The sequence below is a fragment of the Anolis sagrei genome, chromosome 5, assembly GCF_037176765.1.
Source record: "Anolis sagrei isolate rAnoSag1 chromosome 5, rAnoSag1.mat, whole genome shotgun sequence".
Classification (NCBI taxonomy): Eukaryota; Metazoa; Chordata; class Lepidosauria; order Squamata; family Dactyloidae; genus Anolis; species Anolis sagrei.
In genome coordinates this window covers 44,555,887-44,576,531 of record NC_090025.1, presented here as the reverse complement: position 1 = coordinate 44,576,531, position 20,645 = coordinate 44,555,887, and the positions used below count along the sequence as shown (strand labels likewise).

The 20,645-nt window shown below is 41.9% G+C and overlaps 1 protein-coding gene across 2 annotated transcripts; it reads right to left on the bottom strand.

The window, feature by feature from the left end:
• Positions 1–447: 447 nt before the first annotated feature.
• On the bottom strand, positions 448–18,794 carry NOCT (nocturnin). 2 transcript variants are annotated; one of them, XM_060778931.2, is made up of 3 exons: positions 18,345–18,794; positions 2,478–2,747; positions 448–1,747 (listed from the first exon to the last, which is right to left on the bottom strand). In XM_060778931.2, the coding sequence occupies exons 1-3, from the start codon at positions 18,547–18,549 to the stop codon at positions 912–914; spliced, it is 1,311 nt and encodes a 436-aa protein (XP_060634914.1). In that variant the 5' UTR covers positions 18,550–18,794; the 3' UTR covers positions 448–911. The 2 variants fall into 2 exon arrangements, with proteins under 2 accessions (XP_060634914.1, XP_060634916.1); XM_060778933.2 differs by lacking the exon at positions 18,345–18,794 and adding an exon at positions 6,828–7,164.
• Positions 18,795–20,645: the final 1,851 nt, after the last annotated feature.

Sequence of the window (20,645 nt, the reverse complement as noted above, 5' to 3'; positions counted from 1 at the left end):
AAGGATGGAGAAATTCAGTCAAGGATGCCATAGCCCAGAGTTTTTGGCACCTGACGGCAGTATGATTATGAATCTTACATTCATTGTGTCACCATAAATTGAAGTTGGTGGCAATTAGCAACATCAAAACAACAGGAGGGGCTCACATTTAATCAGAGTTATGGTGATCTGCTATCTGTTTCCCAATCCCAAATTATCCTTTACCATGTAGAGCAGTGGTTCTCAAACTGTGGGTCCCCAGATGTTTTGGACTTCAACTCTCAGAAATCCTAACAGCTGGTAAACTGGCTGGGATTTCTGGGAATTGTAGGCCAAAACACTTGGGGACCAACAGGCTGAGAACCATTGATGTAGAGCCAAATATATTATCACATATTTTTGGTTGTGTCTTTTGTTGTGCTTGCTCTTGGCTCACCACCTATGCAGAAATTAAATATAACTCAGAAAAAACTTTAAGAATATTTTAATCAACTAAAATGTGTATTAGTCTTCATATCCAAAATAAAACTGTTTGAATGTTGCAGTTACTAAAATTTGGTCATTCAAGTACAGTTTCAATGCAATACATGTGCTATGGCTCATTCTACCGTTTTGTCCTACTATGTATACATATAGGAGAACTATCCCAGCAGGACCAAAATCACAGATCTGGACTCCTGCTTCCATAACAACTGTTTCAAAAATAAATGTAGATCTTGTCTTCAAACCAAGAGGTGGCAAAACAGGTTTAAAATTAATTAGCAAGGGACTTTTGTTGGTTTGTTTTGACTGTCACAGCAAGATGTTGATGACAAAACTTTATTTTGAGGGTATAGCTGAAAAGAAATAATTACCTATCCATAAATACCCCCCATACAAAGGCTAACATTGTATACTTTTAAAAAACATGCACACCCTCTAGTTCCTGCTAACTATAAAAGCCTGTCGGGATCTTCATTAAAAGTGAAGTCACATACTAAAGACAGGTGGTCTGAAGGGTAATTGAAAGACGGAAGCCTGTTGGGTCCAATTTGCTCTTCAGTTAGAAGACTGAGTGCACTGTCCACATTTAAGGCATGTTGTGAATACCAGATATAATCTAGCGTGTGTCTGCATTCTCCAGATGGGCGTATTTTCCATGTTGTATATGGGGGTTCTGACAGCCTATCGGCACTCAGGAGCTTGTAAGCACTGTTGAGGTTCAGACTGGAGTTGGAGAATTCCTTGTACACCTCTTCAGTGGGATCGGCGTTGAAGTCACCGCAAACAATGAGTGGGATCTCCGATTCTTGGGTGATCCGTTTCAGGTTCTCAAGGAGGTCAGCCCCTTGAGCATATCTAAATCTTTCCCAGCCATTGCGAGCTTTCAAATGAGTAACGGCAATACACAACAGTCTGTCCGTTTCATTGCATTTCAGTATCTGAGCTATAGCCACTTGGTTGGTTTTGAGTTTCATGGCAGTCAACCTGATGTTGGTGCTGTTGACAAGACTAAATCTGTCTTTGAGGAAGAACAAGGCGCAGCCATCTGGCCCATTGTTACATTCCACGTCTAAACAGGGAGACCATGGTTTGGGCAAGAAAGTACACTGGTACCCCATTCGACTGAGCAGAGGCTGAAAGGTATCAAAGTAGTGGTCTACTTCCTGGAGGCACAAGATATCTGGTTGATAAGCAAGGATCTCTTCGAGAATCAGGCATTTTCTTTCCTCCCACCTTAGAGCTTCCATAGGGCACTGAACGAAGTTGTCTTTGCCTTCACCAAGAGCTAGAAGATAAACAGGATATTCATAACTATTCAGACTTTCTTTACACACCATTTTTTATCTTAACAATTATTGAAGGTGATGGAATTTTAAAACAAAAACAAATAAATTTGCCTGGACACTTAATTCTATTCATTCTACAATGCTGTTGTGCTTGTGAATTGCAGACTACCACTACTGAGAGATACCTGAAAATGTTACTATCTTCCTAAAATCTTGCAAAAAGTAACTTAGATGAAGATAATGTTGATATAACCTGCTCTACTACCATTCTATGCACTGATCTGCTTCTCCATTTTAGCCATTCTACTCTAGAAAATACAAGTATGAACATCCATTTACTCAGCAGGGCCATTAAGTTGCCAAGAGAAGACTATATTCAGCTATTCTCTCTGATGTCCACTATAGGCCCTTCCATTCAGGCCTATATCCCAGAATATTAAGGCAGAAAATCCCACATTATCTGAGTGTGGATTCAAATAACCCAGTTCAATGCAGATATTGTGGGATTTTCTGCCTTGATATTCTTGGATATAGGGCTATGTGGAACGGCGCTATGTTCCGCCATTTGCTCAGATTTGGGGGATCATATGGCAGTGAGATGAATGACTGAAAATTGCCTCCTCCCCTATTTTGGTAGTGAAGACTTTTCTTAATCCCTTCTGGGTATGATGTAATTCAGTGTTGATTTTACACTAAGCTGAAGAATGGTTCCCCAATTCAAGTTCATACCTTGGGCAAGTATGTTCCACTGCATGACTCTAATGGGTTGGTGATGTCTGGTAGAGTTGGTCCTCAAATCCACAAAATCCCGTTGGAGCCGGGCAGGGCGTTTCTGAAGAACAATCTGGCATTCTTCAAGCAGATCCTTGGGATCTATGGGATCCAGGAGTTCAGGGTCTGTCTGTTCCAAATATTCTTGATGTTTGGAGGAAGTACCACTACTTAAAGTCTTTGCAAGAGCACTATAGAGCCTGCTAGTACTGTTGCCCATGGAATGTACTGTGCGGGATAAAGAAAAACAAAATTCACTGTCAAAACTAAGCATTAGTAGGTTAGACATAATGCGGATTTCTTCACGCAGTTCAAAACTAGTGAATTTACCAGTGGACATATACAATCTCTCTCCCTCCCTCCCTCTCCCGCTCTCATATATATATGTATATGTTGTCAAAGGCTTTCATGGCCAGAATCACTGGGTTGCTGTGAGTTTTCTAGGCGGTATGGCCATGTTCCTGTATGGCCTGCCATAGATGTGGGTGAAATGTCAGGAGAGAATGCTTCTGGAACATGGCCATACAGTCTGGAAAACTCACAGCAACCCTCTGTTGGTCTATAGATGTCTTTTTCCCAAACCGACATTTGTAAACAATTACAGCTGACTATAAAGAGCAGTAAAAGGTGGCATTTTCAAAACATCTTTCTTAATTGGGTTAATTCAAGTATCAAATGTTCATCAATAACCTAGTTTGACCCTTCCTGATCTTACATTTGTCATCATATATACAGTATATATGAAATGTAAGATTAAATGTAAGTTGTTTTAAAAATGTAAGATTAAATGTAAGATCAGGAAGGCTCAAACTGGGTTATTACTGAAAATTTTGGTGCTTTGACTTAAACTACTAGGATGTAAGAGAGGCTATAAATGTAATACTTACAAACATATTGCATAAAGAGCATGTAGGATACTTTTTAAAAAATGTGTAAACATTTCATAAAACGTTTTAAAAATGCCGCACACTATTTATATATTTATTTAATTAATTTCTATTCTGTTTTCTCCCAATATGAGAGATTTGCAATATAAATTAAAACAGAACACAAGGTTTAAAATAAATAGTACTTAAAGCATTCATTTACAACCATATATAAAGCAGGTAGAACATAATAATGATAAAATACAATAATGCTCAGCTAAAAGGTCTCCCACACTCAAAGGTCTGAGTAAACAAAGTCTTTCCTGACCAGTCCTCAAAATATGTCATTTATTCATGGCAGCCTTCCAGAAGGTGATGCCACCCAGATGTTTTTGCATTACTTCTTCAATCAAACTCAACTAGCATGGCCAAAACTGCTGGAAGAGACTTAGTATAAAAATAGTTTGTATTGGCTAGCCAACAATTACAAATTCTTGGCTTGTTGATTCTGAAGAGTTCTGATAAAAATATATATTTCCCTAAATTAAAGCAGGCTTTATTTAGTGGATATTTTTGAAGGTCCCTTCAAAGGATATTTTTGCTGGTCCCTTCTGTTGAACTAGAAACAGTCTGTCGATAAACAAAGAAATCAGTACAGTCATCCACATTTGCAGTTTTGACTTTTATGGATTTTATTAAAAATCTTCTCTCTAAAAAAAACCTATTTTTTTATTCAGTTTTTCATTTTCTTGGTGGTCTTGTGCAGCTAACCCCAGCAAATGCGGAGAGCTGGTGGGACATGTGACTCCATGGGTAGATATGTAGTTGTGACACAAACCAGAGTATTTTACCATGGAGATTATGCACAAATTCTAAATCTAGGTTCCTTCAACATATGTTTAGATTTATTAGAAATAGCTTAGGTACCTGGTGCTGCTTGAGTTATTTGAAAAAGTCAATTTTTTAATTACACAAAACGCATAAGGTTGTAGGTGAACTAGAACTCATATCATGCCAGGTTAACCCCACAAAACTCCATCAGTACTTAAAGTTTGTCATGTTGGGCAAGTTTGCTCTAGATGCCTTGCCATTGGGGTTCAGTGTGCTTTCTGGCTGTAGGGTAAAGCACAAATCCCAGTATGGTGAGTCAGTAGTTTCAGTTAGTCATGGGGGTTTTGTGTGCCAAGTTTGGCCAAGGTCCATTATCAGTAGAGGTCACAGTTTCTTTGGTTGTGAGTGAACTACAACTTCCAGAAAGGAAGGTCAGTTCCCCCCAAACCCCTTCAGTAATCAAATTTCAGCATATCGGGTATGTGTGCCAAGTTTGGTCCAGATCTTTTGGTGTTTGGGTTCACAGTGCTCTCGGGATGTAGTTGAATTTTCCCCAAATTGAATTTGAATAAAGTTGAATTTTCCCCAAATATCTCCAGAATTTTTTGTTGGTCAATTCCATTAGTTGCAGGTGAACTATAAATCCCAGTACTTACAACTCCAAAATATCCAGGCCAATTTCCTGCAAAACCTACCAGTATTCCAGTTTGGGCATATCGGATAGGCCTGCCAAGTTTGGTACAGAGCCATCATTGTTTGGGTTCATAGTGCTCTCTGCATGTAGGTGAACTAGAACTCCTATCAATCCCTCCAAAGACCTCCAGTAATTTTTGTTTATCATGGGGGTTCTGCGTGCCAAGTTAGTTCCAGGTCCATCGTTGGTGGAGTTCAGAGTGCTCTTAGACTGAAAGTGAACTATACATCCCAGTACCTACAACTCCTATAAATCATGGTGAATTCTCCCCCAAACCTCTCTACTATTTTCAGTTGCCGATCAATTCCTGTTTTCCACAGAAAAGAATAGGAAAGGGTTATGGGAGAGGCAGTGGGCGCGGTCAAATTCTACACCAATGGCGAGAGTATTCTGCAAGGAGATGTCTGTGGTGGAGGAAACACATAAAATCTAGGATGATATTGTCTCCATATGAAAGCCTTCACTTGGGTGATGGCAGTATTGTGTTTATGGAGGACACTGGCAGGGCTCTTTTACTTGTTCACCGCATTCACTATAACCTGCAGTGACACTGGAGGGTGATCCATTGGTAGCTCCTGAATGGTGAGAGCCATAGCTGTTTGTGGAGGCAAGAGATTGTCTGTGTAAGTGGACACTCCAGCCACGTACACACATGCATATTTATTATGTGTGTATATAAAAAAGATTATGAATAATTTTCAGTAATGGAAGCATTCCATGATCAAAGCATCTGCCTTACAACTCTAAAGATCCTAACTTCTAGATTGCTTCTCAAGTTTTTTGTCTCAAAGCCAAAAATGACTTACTGCCGACATTTCCCGCTAGACTGTATAATGCAACTACTAATGCCAGTAATAGCTGCTACTAAAAGTATGACAGAATATACCAAACAAGGTAGCTTCATACTAAACAGTTGCACCTCTTATGTAATCTCCCACTCATGCCAAATTCTGTAATGTCAGAGTTCACCAAGAAAGGCCAAATCTGTCATAAATGTTCTGTTAGTGCATCACTGACACTTTACAAACAAGAAAAAAAGCTGTTCCCCTTTAGCCTCAAGGGAGAAAAAACAGGGAGAGATTCTGATATTATTGAAGAAAAATCTGGCTTCCAAAACATTCTTATTGCTATCTACAAAGTGCATCAGAAAGAGTTATGACTTTCAAAGACAAGTTGAATCCTCCACAGAGGTGTGACTTGGTGAATTTGCAACACAGAATGAGTTGCAAATTCTTTTAAGTAAGGCTGGACAATATTTTACTTTGTTATCTGGAAACAGACAGTGCTTGCTGCTTCCAGTGTCTCAACAACTTCATTCAACTCAGCAAATACAGACTGCGCCACAGTTGCCAAAGATTCCACTGCTATCATGACTTTGCTAAAAGGTCTTCCTCCAGATGACATTGCACACAAAGTTTGACACAGGCTGATAGATCCTGGACCCAACACAAGGACACCATTATCTCCGCAAAGTAGTCCAATCACTTGGAGAATCGGCCAACTTTTTGGCACAGAAACATACAAAACAGATATTTTCTGCAGGACATGAATAGAGCTTTCTTCTTCATAGTAACCAAAAAATACCAGCACTCTTGACATTAAATCACACTATCCTTTCAACGACTCAAAAAAATCAAATCACCCACTTCTTTTATCACACACTTCTTTTAGAGTGTTGAAGGGTGATCTTCCCCTTTATAACCATGCTTTCCAAGATGCCAGGAGAGTCCTTTCATTTGCAACTATTTCTGTCCAACAGTTAGTAAGAGGCGGGTTAAAATTTGTACGAAGGACAGCCCTAGCTCTGGGATACAAACCTTGCAAGGCTACTATAGTTCTGTCAGTCCTACACAATGGGGGTTTGCAACACATCAAGTAAAAACACAACATTGAATGAAGTTAATTGAGAATACACACCTGATAAGCAGGACGAATACATCTGCGGGAGGAGTAAACAAGTCTAATGGTGAATCTCACACAAGAGCTGCCAGCCTCCAATGTCATGTGAGCATTGCATTGAGGTTGTGCTGCTCCCTTGGTGACATCTAGTGTACTTCCACAGAACTGTTCCCAATGGGACAGGGTTTTTAAAAACCTACACTCGCCATTACTTACATTTAGTTACTTAGCAACGCTCGCAAAATCGAGAGTGAAACCTGCTCTTGTGAAATGAGCCAGCGTGTCCCCACACGTCAAAAGTTTCCATTCCCCACTGCCATGTCAACCCATGTGACATCAAAAATGTGAATGCTACTATTTGTTTTACTGGTTTTTTTTTTTAAAAAAAAGTTTGTCTGATGACTCTTTTCCACTCACTCCTTCAGAGTGTGATGTTGCGTCCTTTATGAGAGGGAAATGAAAGGCTTAATTTTGCATCAGGCACAAGAGATGCCCAGCCCTCCTAGTCAACTAATGTCTAGCATGTTTTCACTTCTCAGTTGCTTCCATGAGTAAGCAGTTATTCTGTTCCAACTGAACTTTCAGCCACGTTCCTAGAAGTTCATCATATCCTGGCTGAGATCACACCGACACACCGGAAAATAAGATTTCAGCAACACACCCAGTCCTGGAATGTGTGAAGGATTCATGTGCTGGCTTTCCAACTCTTCATCCTTTTCAGAAGTGGGCAACTTACTATATTCATTTTCTGGGGTTTGATCTCAGAACTCCCCATGGATATTAAAATTCATAGATGCTCAAGTCCCACTGTGTAAAATGATGTATAGTAAAATGGTGTCTTTTATATCAAAGGGCAAAATCAAGATCTGGTTTTTGAATTTTAAAAAATATTATCAAGAGGTGGATGGTTGCATTGTGCAAGCAGAATCTGTGGATACATAGAGCCGGCTGTACATGGAATTACTGTAGATTCATTAAGATGGCAAAACATAGATACTAGACATGAGTGCAGAATTCGTTCCTATCGTTTCTACCATTTCTTTCATGTCTTCCATTTTTTTGGAAGCATGAAATGGGAAGCTCCCTCCCCAACATGAAAATCTGCTCGACACGAAAGCCTGCTTTCATGTGTATCTGAACTTGCCTCCTTCCCTTGGAAAGAGAGTGCATGTGTGGCAGGGCCTGTAGGTGGGTGTCTACAGTGTCTACAGCTGAGCGCATTTTATTCTAGAGTTAAAACAGCAGGTGCCAGGTAAGATGAACACATGCTGGGAAGGGGAGTCAGTGGGTGGGGAGCCTGTGAGTGGGAAGCCCCCCTCCTCCAATAACGGCCTGATTTTTGGGACCCTGAACCAAAATAACCAAAAACAGCCCTCCCGATTGAGTCCCCGGTGGCACAGTGGGTTAAGCCCCTGTGCCGGCAGGACTGAAGACCGACAGGTCACAGGTTCAAATCCGGAGAGAGGCGGATGAGCTCCTTCTATCAGCTCCAGCTCCTCATGTGGGGACATCTGAGAAGCCTCCCACAAGGATGATAAAAACATCAAAAAATCATCTGGGCATCCCCTGGGCAACGTCCTTGCAGATGGCCAATTCTCTCATACCAGAAGTGACTTGCAATTTCTCAAGTCACTCCTGACATGACAAAAAAAGCCTTCCCGATTTTGGGAGGCTCACAAAAAATGGACCAGGGCCCCCAATGAAAGCTGGGACATGAAATGGGGCAAAGTTTACCCCGAAAGCACAACCCTAATAGATACCATCTTCTGTAAAGCATGTACTTATAATTGCTAAACATACATTTATGGTTTGGATGAGAACGCTTAATACAAGAACCACTTCTGACATCTTCTGTTGGAGTCATATAATACCCCCAAGGCTCATCTTTTAGAAAAAATAAAAAATGGAATAACCTGGTCTGTTACCTTGAGACATAGCTTCGGCACTTCATATATATCTCCAAAGAAAAGCCAGGAACATTCACAAGCATATATTTGCTTATGGGTAGAGGGTTTCTAAGTAGGAAAACTCCTCCCCTTCATTACTGTAATTGTGAACCAATCCTGAAGACCACCATCTGCTTAAATAATATTCTGGCCATGAGAGATACTCCAAAAGAAGGATACTACAATTCATGCCCATATAATTTGCAATCATAAAAGTATGCCTCAGTGGAGAAAAAGGACATAAAACCTTGCAAGCGTTTCTCCTGCACTGTCCCTTTCCCTGTTCCACTCTGTTATGTTTGCTGCAATGCTGCTAAAAAAGAAAGAGGGTTTCCAGAAGTGTCAATTGTACTTAATTGTCCTTCTTCTCCTCCTGACCCGAACATTTATCATGTGCAACTATGTCAGTTATTTATTTTCATCCCCACTTTCTCCCAATAAGGAACTTGCAGCGTTGAGTTAATACAAAATACACTAAAATAGTAAACAATCCCATCAAAACATTTTAACCATTCAAAACAGAGATTAAAATGTAGCATATCCCATTTGAAGACCCTGCTGCCAAATCCAGTCAAAAACTACATGGCTGCATTGTTCTGATATGTTGCAATGCCTTAAATGTTTTTTTTTTTTCATTCTGGGGTAATGGTACAGATTGCAACTTTCTCCTACTTGCTTTCTGCCTTACGTGACAGACCACACTGCTCAGTCTAGTCTCATAAAACTGCTTGTGCTCCTACCTCTGCTGCTGCATTGCAACAGAGAAATACTGCAGTGGCTTTCTCAGCAAGCGCAGTTCAGCCATCCTTATGAAAACATAATGCCCCAATGGACCAGAAAGCAGCCTGTGTCTATCATATAAAAACCAGATTCTTCCTTGAGAACTCTAGAAACCCCAGATTAAAATCTGTACTTCATAAGGAAAGTGATTCACTCCACTGCTAGTCCATTTTAAGAGCCACATCATTTCCCATACTGTGTCCAATTGTGGGCACTGCAATTGATGGGAGATGTTGACAAGCTGGAATGTGTCCAGAGAAAGGCAACTAAAATGATCAAGGATCTGAAGAATAAGCCCTATGAGGAGCGGCTTAAAGAGTTGGGCATGTTTAGTCTGCAGAAGAGAAGGCTGAGATGAGACATGATGAGGGCCATGTATAAATATGTGAGGGAGGCCATAGGGAGGGAAAGCAAGCTTATTTTCTGCTGCCCTGGAGACTAGGATGTGGAGCAATGGCTTCAAACTATAGGAAAGGAAACACCCTAACTTCCTAACTGTGAGAGCTGTTCAGCAGTGGAAGTTTCTGCCCTGGAGTGTGGTGGATGCTCCTTTGGAGGCTTTTAAGCAGAGATTGGGTGGCCATCTGTTGGGGGTGCTTTGAATGAGGTTTTCCTATTTCTTGGCAGGGGGTTGGCCTGGTTGGCCCATGAAGTCTCTTCCAACTCTATGATTCTATTTGAAGAGCTTCCATCTCCAGGCTTGATGGATAGCAACTCTCAGACAGAACTGACGGGCGATTTTGGAAGTTGGCATCCAATACTTCCGAACGGCTTTTGGTTAAGGAAAGCTACCCTGGGAGGCTATTTATTTTAATTAGTTGGTTCAATATCCCCATCAGACATTTGTGACTTTCCTGGCTGGCACTACGGCAACTTTACGTGACATAAACTCCTGGCAAAGCTTGTGAAGGTGAGATTAAACATGGAGCCTTGGAAAAAAAGGCATGTGAAAGTCCAGCAGCTACTTTTACATAACCGATAAGAATACTGTAGCTTCCAGTGTGACAAACCATTTGCTTAATCATACCTAAGTAAGATGCAGCAAATTACACAACCACACTTTTGCAATCGGTTTGTTCAGCACTATTTCTTGGCATCTGCAGAATCAATCTGAGACTTGTGAAAGAGGGAACTCATGCCAGTCCATACTTACATGTTTAACACTGCAATGCTAAGCACATTTACTCAGACCTAATTCCACCAGACTCATGAGAACTCACACCTTGGATTACAGCCTGAGGTATAATAAAACAATGTTCTCTGTGAATAATTAAACAAAATCCTCATTAGACACATTTAGTCCTATTTCCAAATCTGTGCTGCTCAACGCCTGGAAGTGATGCCTCAGCATCAAGTATTTCAAGATTTTCAGTGAACACTGCTGGAGAATGTAAAGAAATCATTTAGTGTGTGTGTGAACTGTAATATAAGATGCTGATTGGTCAAGCTATGCCCAGGGAGTTGGCTGAGCCTGGAACTTTTTGATACTGCTACATTTTTCAGGCTTGAGCTATGCAGGGGCTTGCAGAGAAGCAGAGAGAGAGAGAGAGAGAGAGAGAGAGAGAGAGAGAGAGAGAGAGAGAGAGTTTGCAGCATGATCTTGCTTCATGTGTTGCTGGAGGAAGATTGTCCACACGGACAAAGAAAGACCATTTTAAATCTCTCATAAAACGACATTATGTGAGTCAATGCTACTGATCACATGATTATAAATATGTTGTTCTAAACTATGAAGAGTAAACTACTTTTTTTACTGTTCATCTGTGTGGCATATTTTCTTTCTCTGGCAAGGCAGTGTGTGGGCTGATCAAATGTGAACTACGCATGATTTTAATTTCATCACGCACTGGATCTTGACTATTTGAAACCTGTAAACATTAAGATTCGCCTCCTCATTCTGTCTTCTATAAATTTAATGGGGCATTTCTGGCTCCTAGGGTGCTTCCAGACAGGCCCTATATTGCCCAGGATCTGATCCTAGGTTTTCTGCTTTAAACTGGATTATATGAGTCCCCACTGTCAGATAATCTGGGATAAATAGAAAACTTGGGATCAGATCCTGGGATATAGGGCCTGTTTGGAAGGTCCCCTAGTCAATCAGTCCCTTTTAGGAACAGGGCAAAACAGTCCTTAGTACATTCTGTTCCTAGCTTCCTTGTCTTGAAAATTGAATAAACAAAGGACAACTTGGAATCCAAGCGGCTGGATCATCTTCACTTCCTTGTCATTTACGGGTCTCTTTTACATACTGGTATAGCATCAATTGCATAGTTTGGCTCAGATATCAACCGAGACACTGAAATGATTCACTATACTCCAGTGTCACAACTTTAAGGCCAAGTGGATGTTTGCAGAGACCTGTCTGTGATGGTTTTAGATCTTGACACAGATATTTTGCCGTGTGGGCTAGGGCTCCTGGGAGCTGAAGTCTAGCAACAACTGTAGGGTCATGATTCTCACTTCTAGTTTAAAGATCTCTCTCTCAGGAAACAAAAATAGGATTTCAAGTTTCAGATATTAATTTCAGTTTTTTAAGGTTCACACGAAATATTAATATCTTATTGCAATGGTTATTAACTTGGGAGTTTACAAGACTATGTTGCAAGATATCTAGGTTTCCAAGAACTTACTAAAGAGTTTGAGTTAACAACGTTGTGATAATGAACGAGGAAAAACTCTTCAGCCATATGAACCCGGGAAGCTTTCTCACACGAGGTCAAAGGATTTGTACACCGACTGTGGCTGCCAGCAACTCCCCAGGAAGAGATCTTTGCCATATTTTGCTCTCTGATCCTTTCCTGACATGACAATCCAGGGGCTCTAACCTTTGTTGTACAGTACTCGTTTATTTAGGGCCTTTCCCCCAAAGCTGGGGTTCAAGGTGCCTTACAATTTTTGTAGGAAAAAAATGTAATACAAAACTAGTTTAAAAATTTAGAAAGTTATGTTTAAAATTAAATTAAACTCTCTACTGGATTAAAAACCTGTTAAAATATCTAGCTATATACATAATAAACGTGAAAATATGTATGTGTGTGTGGCTGAGGTGCCCAATTCCACAGACAGGCTCCCACTTCCACAAACAGCTTTAACTCACAGTGCTGAGTAGCCACCAAAAGCCCTCCCTCCAATGACATTTCAGGTTATAGTGATTACCATGAACATGCAGCCCAACCCCTGCCAGTGTTCTCCCCAAACACCATACTGCCCACTACCCAAAGAATGCTTTCATTTGGGGAAAATTTCATCCTAGATTTTACATGTTTCCTCCACCACAGACATCCCAGAGTTTTTTACTTTCTCCATTGGCGTGGAATTTGCATGATGCCGCTCACTGCCTCTCCCTTAACCCTTTCTTACTCTTTCAACTTTATCTGCACAACAAAAAGAGCAGATCTAATCAGCAACTAAACATACTGGAGGAGTTTGGGGGATTGACTCCACATGATGAAAGTTGCAGTTCACCTTGTATCAAGTCAGAGCACTGTGACCCCCACGGACAATGGACCTAGACCACATTTGGCACACAAAACCCCCATGAACAAAGAAAAATACTGGAAAGGTTTGGGGGGGGGGGGTCACCTTGATTTACAGCCATTGTAGGTACTGGGATTTATAGTTCACCTGCAATCAAAATGCACTCTTGTCCTCACCAACGATGGCCCTGGGCACACAGAACCGCAATAACCAACTGAAGATACTGGAGATGTCTGAGGGGAAATGACCTTCATTTATGAAAGTTGTAGTTCATTTACTTTCAGAGATACTGTGACCACCATAGATGACAGATCTGGACCAAACTTGGCACACAGAATGCCTATTACCAACTGGAGGGATCTGAGGGGACTGACCCACCATAGTGGGAGCAGTAGTTTATCCTGCAGCTAGAGACCACACTGAACTTCACCAATGATGCACCTAGAGCAAACTTGCCCAACATGACAAACTTTAACTACTGATGGAGTTTCAGGGTTAACCTGATTGTAGGTGAACTATAAATCCTAGTACCTACAATGGCTATAAATCAAGGTGATAAGGCTATAAATCAGTTAACCTGGCATATGTGAGTTGTAGTTCACCCACAACCTTATGCATGTTGTAAAATAAAAATGACTTTTTCAAATAACCCAGGCAACGCTGGGTACTCAAGTTAGTAACAAATGAAATGTAAAAAATAAAAAAGGATGGCCAACGCAGTAAAACATTTTTTTTTTGGTAAATGAGTCAGTTCCCAGACATCTGTTGTCTTTCATTCAATGGAAGATCATCAAGAAGAGTCTCCCTTGGGAGGAAAGTTTAGGTCCTGGGAGCAACTTCCAAGAAAGCCCTCTATTATATTCCTTCCAAACATGTCTGTGCGTGTGGCAGGATTGAGAGAAAATTGTTCTCCAAAGGTTTCAGAGTTTGGAGAGGCTCAAGGAGGAGAATATAGCCTTTCAGTTTCAGATGGTGTGGAGGCTTTAAAAACTTTCTGCCAGCAAAGCATGTACTCTGCCATGACCAAGGTCTCTCAATACTGCAATTAGATATAGTAATTTTTAACAGAGGCAGATCAAGTTCGGAGATAAGTACAATTGAGCAACCGTTGTCAAATGACGTATCCTAATGTTCCAACTGATGTAGATAAGATTCTCCCATAAGTAATAGCTATGAAAATTATAGCTGTATTCAGGTAAGACCAATCCATAGACAATAAAGGCAAATCCCGAGAATAATTTGATCTCTTGCCTTTGTGCTGCGATAGGAGTCAAATTACCATGAAAGGACTTAGCTCCAAGCAGCCATATTGTCTCCAGTATGATCTAGACTTCAGAAAAACAACTCACTCCAAGTTTAAATTCTGCAAAGGGGGATTCCTACAGGGAAATGGCTATCCCATCAAAATTTCAACAGTGCTGACAGAGTCTCAGAAAACCCAACGTCACCCTCTGGGTTTCATAGCTGAGTGGGGATTCAAACCCTAGTCTTCGGAGTTGTAGTCCAATGCTCAAATTACTATCCCACACTGGCCAAGCGATTGTGGGAGCTCAAGTCCCAGACAAGGTTACGAACCACTGACTCAGACTAAACACTGCACAAAGATATGTGGACGCATTTTTGGTGGATGATGCACAGCCAATTTGTTCTACTTCACCTCTCATTTTGCTCCTCCATAGTTACACCTCTGCATGTGCTTCCTTGGCCCGTCTGAACTCACTTATTAATTTATTTATGCAATACTGGGTAGCACAGCAAGCCTTTCGAATGAGATATCATTTCATGAATTGCTTTTAAAGTTCTCAAAGTAGGGAGAAGTGGAAATTCAGTGAATTACAGCTGACAAAAGATGGGAATGAGTGTGGCAGGACTATTCCTGGTGCTTGTGGACATTTAACTTTACCTAAGGCAGGCATGGGCAAACTTCAGCACTTCAGGTGTTATTTCATTATTTTCGTGAATATTTTCATGATTAGTTTTGTGAATATTTCATGTTTTTTTGTGAATATTTTCTTGATTATTTTTGTGAATATGTTTTGTGAATATTTTTGCCAATATTTTTGTGAATAGTTTTATGATTATTTTTGTAAATAGTTTCATTATTAGTTTTGTGAATATTTTATGATTATTTTGTGAATATTTTGGCAAATATTGAATTATTTTTGAAAATATTTTTGTGAGTATTTTCATGATTATTTTTGTGAATATTTTCATGAGTATTTTTGTGAATATATTTGTGATTATTTCTGTGAATAGATTCATGGTTATTTTTGTGAATATTTTTGCAAATATTGTTAATTATTTTTGTGAATATTTTTTGTGAATAGTTTCATGATTATTTTTGTGAATATTTTCATGAATATTTTGTGAATATATTTGTGAATAGTTTCATGGTTAGTTTTATGAATATTTTGCAACTATTGTTGTAATTATTGCTGTGACTATTTATTGAAAATATTTTTGAGAATAACAAGCTACAATAAAGGCTATCAAATCTGATAACCTATTGCACTCTAATTTTTAAAAAAGAGAAACCAGCTGAAAAGTGCAAGACAAATAATTAGAATAAGTGAAATGCAGATGCAACAGTATTCAGATGGTTTCAGTTCTTCTCTCTTTTATGTCAACCCCTCATATCCACTGGTCTGAGACCTCTTTTTCTTTATTTATCCACTTCTGACAAAATATGCCCTCTCTAGGCATTTTCTAGGTCTTCCTGCATGACTCTATGACTCATTGTGAAATCCAGGAACGTATCGCCTGCAAATATAGGGGTCAGACTCTATTCACATCATCAGACAACATGCCTCTTCATTCAGAACCCCCCCCCCTCAAATATATTCATTTTGAAGCAATAGTTTTGAGTGTGTGTGTGATGGGACCAAGTCAAGATTATTTGCCTATAACTACTGAAAAGGCCATTGAGTCACTGGTCCATGTAGCCCAACACTGACAGTATTACTGCAGTAGCTTTCTAAAAATCCTTTCTTAATACATTCTGGCAATCCCTTGTTATTCTCTACGGCTCCCGATCCAAATATTAACTATACCTAACTCTCCTTGTCTTTCCAAATCAAATGAGATTGGATATGTTCAGGGTGATACAGGTGATGCAGGTCAGGAGAGCAGAAACACAATCTACACAAATCCATTCCTAAAGAAGTTAGGGAAGACATGGAAAACTCCGGTATGACTTATTTATCCCCTCTGGGTATTATGCAACATGTTTTCTCTGCATTGCATGAACATGATATATCCTGAATAACGTCACTGGGTGAAGCAAAAATAAAAAGCAACATATTTGTTTGCTTTTCAGCAGGACAAAAAGGTTATAGAGTGCATCTATACTGTAGATCTAATGCAGTTTGGCCTCAATTTAACTGGGATGGCTCCATGCCATGGAAGAGTGGGAGTTGTAGTTTTATCAAGTCTCTAGCTCTTTTTTTCAAAAAGTGTTGATGCTTCACCAAACTACAACTCTGTGGATTCCATAGCATTGAGCCAACGCATCCTCAGATGTCCACCTGCCAAATGGAAACTCAACCACCACAGGATAATGAAAGGGTTGATAAGATCACAAAAGGATGTCGTTCTCCTTGAGCCCTCCCTATATAAGCTCAATGTATATGCTGATCCATCTCCCTCTACAATAGGATGCATCTGCACTGTAGAATTAATGCAGTTTGACACTACTTTAACTGCCTTGGCTCAATGGTATGGAATGATGGGAGCTGTAGTTTGGTGAGGCCAAGCACTCTTGTGTACAGAAGGTTGAAGACCTTCCATAGTACTGAGCCATGGCAACTATAGTGACGTCAAACTGCATTAATTCTGCAGTGTAGATCAGGCATGGGCCAATTTGGGCCCTCCAGGTGTTTTGGACTTCAACTCCCACCATTCCTAACAGCCTCGCGCTCTTTCCTTTTCCCGCTCAGCCGCTTAAACGGCTGAGGAGGAAAAGGAAGGGGCCTGAGCCTGTTAGGAATGATGAGAGTTGAAGTCCAAAACACCTGGAGGACCCCAGTTGGTTCATGTCTGCCCTAGAGTGATACATATCTTCTTTCTACATACATATCTTCTCAATGTAATGTGAACACACAAACCCACAAACGAACATTACATTTTTATTTATATAGATCAGGCATGGGCAAACTTGGGCCCTCCAGGTGTTTTGGACTTCAACTCCCACAATTGTGGGAGTTGAAGTCCAAAACACCTGGAGGGCCCAAGTTTGCCCATGCCTAATATAGATAGATATAAATATATATAGAAAAAGGTAGTCCCCTGACACTAAGTCCAGTCATCTCTGACTCTGGAGTGTGGTGCTCATCTCCATTGCTAAGCCGAAGAGCCAGCGTTGTCCGTAGACACCTCCAAGGTCATGTGGCCAGCATGACTGCATGGAGCGCCGTTACCTTCCCGCCGGAGCGGTACCTATTGATCTACTCACATTTGCATGTTTTCGAACTGCTAGGTTGGCAGAAGCTAGGGCTGACAGCGGAAGCTCACGCTGCTCCCCGGAATTGAACCTGCGACCTTTCGATCAACAAGCTCAGCAGCTCAGTGCTTTAACCCACTGCGCCACACATATTATATATTATCTCTCCATAAAGAGAGAGAAAGCAGGAAATTATATACATTATATATTGTGTGTTCACAATCAAAGCACTCCTAACAGATGGCCATCCAGCCTCTGCATTCTACAGACTCCATCAGGGGAAACTTATTCCACTGCTGAACAGCTCTATATGTGAGGAAGTTCTTCCTAATGTTCTCTCCTCCTAGAATCAAACAGTTGGAAGAGACCTCATGGGCCACCCAATCCAACCCACTGCCAAGAAGCAGGAATATTGCATTGAAATCACCCGTGACAGATGGCCATCCAGCCTCTGTTTAAAAGCTTCCAAAGAAGGAGCCTCCACCACACTCCGGGGCAGAGAGTTCCACTGCTGAACGGCTCTCACAGTCAGGAAGTTCTTCCATATGTTCAGATGGAATCTCCTCTCTTGTAGTTTGAAGCCATTGTTCCGCATCCAAGGAAGCAGAAAACAAGCTTGCTCCCTCCTCCCTGTGGCTTCCTCTCACATATTGATACATGGCTATCATATCCCCTCTCAGCCTTCTCTTCTTCAGGCTAAACATGCCCAGCTCCTTAAGCCGCTCCTCATAGGGACATTTGAACCCATTGTTCCCTGTAGGGAACGTGGGCCCGCAGGCTTTTGACTCACCTTTAGCTTTGGGTCGACTAGACCGGAAAAGGAAGCGTTGAGAACACTCAGACCCCCAACATTCCGAGGGTAGAACGTTGGGCGCGGAAGGGAGGGGCACTCACCTGCGAGAGAAGTGGCCGCGGCTGCGCAGACGCTGCGAGGGAGGCCGGAGGAGGCAGAGGAGAGCCGCGTGGGCGAAGACAGGGCTCTCTTGACGGTCGCGGGGGAGCGCAGGAGCCGCGTGGAGGACGAGGAGGTGGTGGCTGTTGGAGCGCAGCAGAGGCTGGAGAGGGCCGAGCAGAGGGAGCGAGCGGGGCTCTGATACATCCTCGGGCGGTGCAGGAGGGAGCCAAGCGGAGCCGGACCGGCGCCTTCCAGGGCCGAAGACACAGAGAGAGACACAACAATCACTCTAAGAGGAGAGAGAGACGGAGAAGACGCTTCTTGCTTGTCTGGAAGGGAATCCCGCAAGGAGAAGCGTGCCCGGCACAAATCAGGGGAGCAACTCACGCCCCCGGCCGGCTCTGACGCAACCAAATACAAAGAAGGGGGGGAGGAGAAGTAAAAATAAAGAGAGAGAGAAAGGAATGAAATAGGCAATCGCTATTTCATGGGCTGAAAGAGGCAATCAAAGCAATCTTTGCTTCTTTCTCCGTTTTGAGTAAGGAAGCGCCAAGAGAGGCTAGGCTGGGGTTATATTTTTTTCCTCATCTCCCCTCCCCTCCCGCGAGAATGGTTCGTTCCGGCTCCTGTGCAGGGTTCCCGTAACGTTCCATTGTTGACGTCACGGCCGGCGTCACCACAGCACACCGAGGGGGGCGTTGGCGGGAGACTCCCCTCCCGAGAACATGGGCTGGCCGGTGATTGGCTCGTTGGGAATGGAGCCGGGAGACGTTTCCACCCACCCGCTCGTGTTCTTTGCCCTCCCAGGAGGAGGAGGAGGAGGAGGAGGACATATTTCCGCTTTGTGTGGGAAATTAAAAAAAAAAAAAAAGGAGAAGAAGGGATTGTGTAATTATACGCCCGGAAAGGGAAGAAGTCGCTGATCAGCCGCCTACATTGTAACACCATTGAATCAGACAATCACAGGGCCCGGAAATATGTTTTTTCAGGTCCTTTCCCAACAAAGTCCCCTTTCATGCTACAGAGTTACAGCGCTATGATTCCATTATGCTGCTGTCTACACTATGGAGGCATCTCTCTCTCTCTCTATATATTTCCTAAATATCCTAGATATAGAATATATATAGAATATATACATACATACATACATACATACATACACACACACACATATATATTTCCTAAATATCCTACTTGACAGTTGCAACTTTCTTTCGGGCTGCAAAGGTCAACAGCAAGCTAGACAAATGGCCAGGAGCTTACTCCGTCCTGGGCTGGCTTCAAACACACACACACACACGAGATTGAAACCAGCCCGGGTTGTAGTAAGCTCCCATGAGCCACTCTACATCCTGTTGTGGTTTGAAAGAGAATGGACCATGGATTATGGGACTCGAAGCACCTTCACTCACATCCTGAGACCACTGTGACCCTCATCCAGTGATGGATCAGGACGACACTTGGCACACAGAGCCACCATGACCTACATCCTGGTGCTGTTTGAAGGAGGATGGACCATGGATGATGGGACTTGCAGTACCTTCACTCACTTCCTGAGACCACTGTGACCTTCATCCAATGACTGATAAAGACCAAGCTTGGCATACAGAGCCACCATGACCCACTCTACACCCTGGTGCTGTTTGAAGGAGGATGGATCATGGATGATGGGAGCCATAGTACCTTTGCTCACTTCCTAAGACCATTGTGACTCCCATCCATTGACTGATCAAGACCAAACTTCGCACCCAGAGCCCCCATGACCATTCTACATCTTGATGCAGTTTGGAGGAAGATGGACCATGGATGAGAGGACTTGCATATGGGAGCTATAGTTCACCTGCACACAATGAACCCAGCCAACATTGGATCTAGATTAAAGTTGAAGCACAGACAAACAATGCCTTTTTCAAATAACGCGGGCACCGCTAGTGTGTGTGTCTGTGTGTGCGCGTGCGTATGTGTGTGTATATATATATATATATATATATATACACACACACACACACACACACATATATTGTGTGTGTGTGTGAGTTCGAAGCCAGCCCAGGTCGGAGTAAGCTCCTGGCCATTTGTCTAGCTTGCTGTCGACCTTTGCAGCTTGAAAGACACTTGCAACTGTCAAGTAGAAAATTTAAGTACCGCTTATGCAGGGAGGCTAATTTAACTAATTTACGACACCATAAAAATCTCCAGCACCCTGCAAAGAATGAGGAAGTACTCCATTGGTGTCACAAATGGACAGTGAAGAGACAGCTCCCCCTCATGGCCAGAATTCAAAGCATAGTATCATGAAA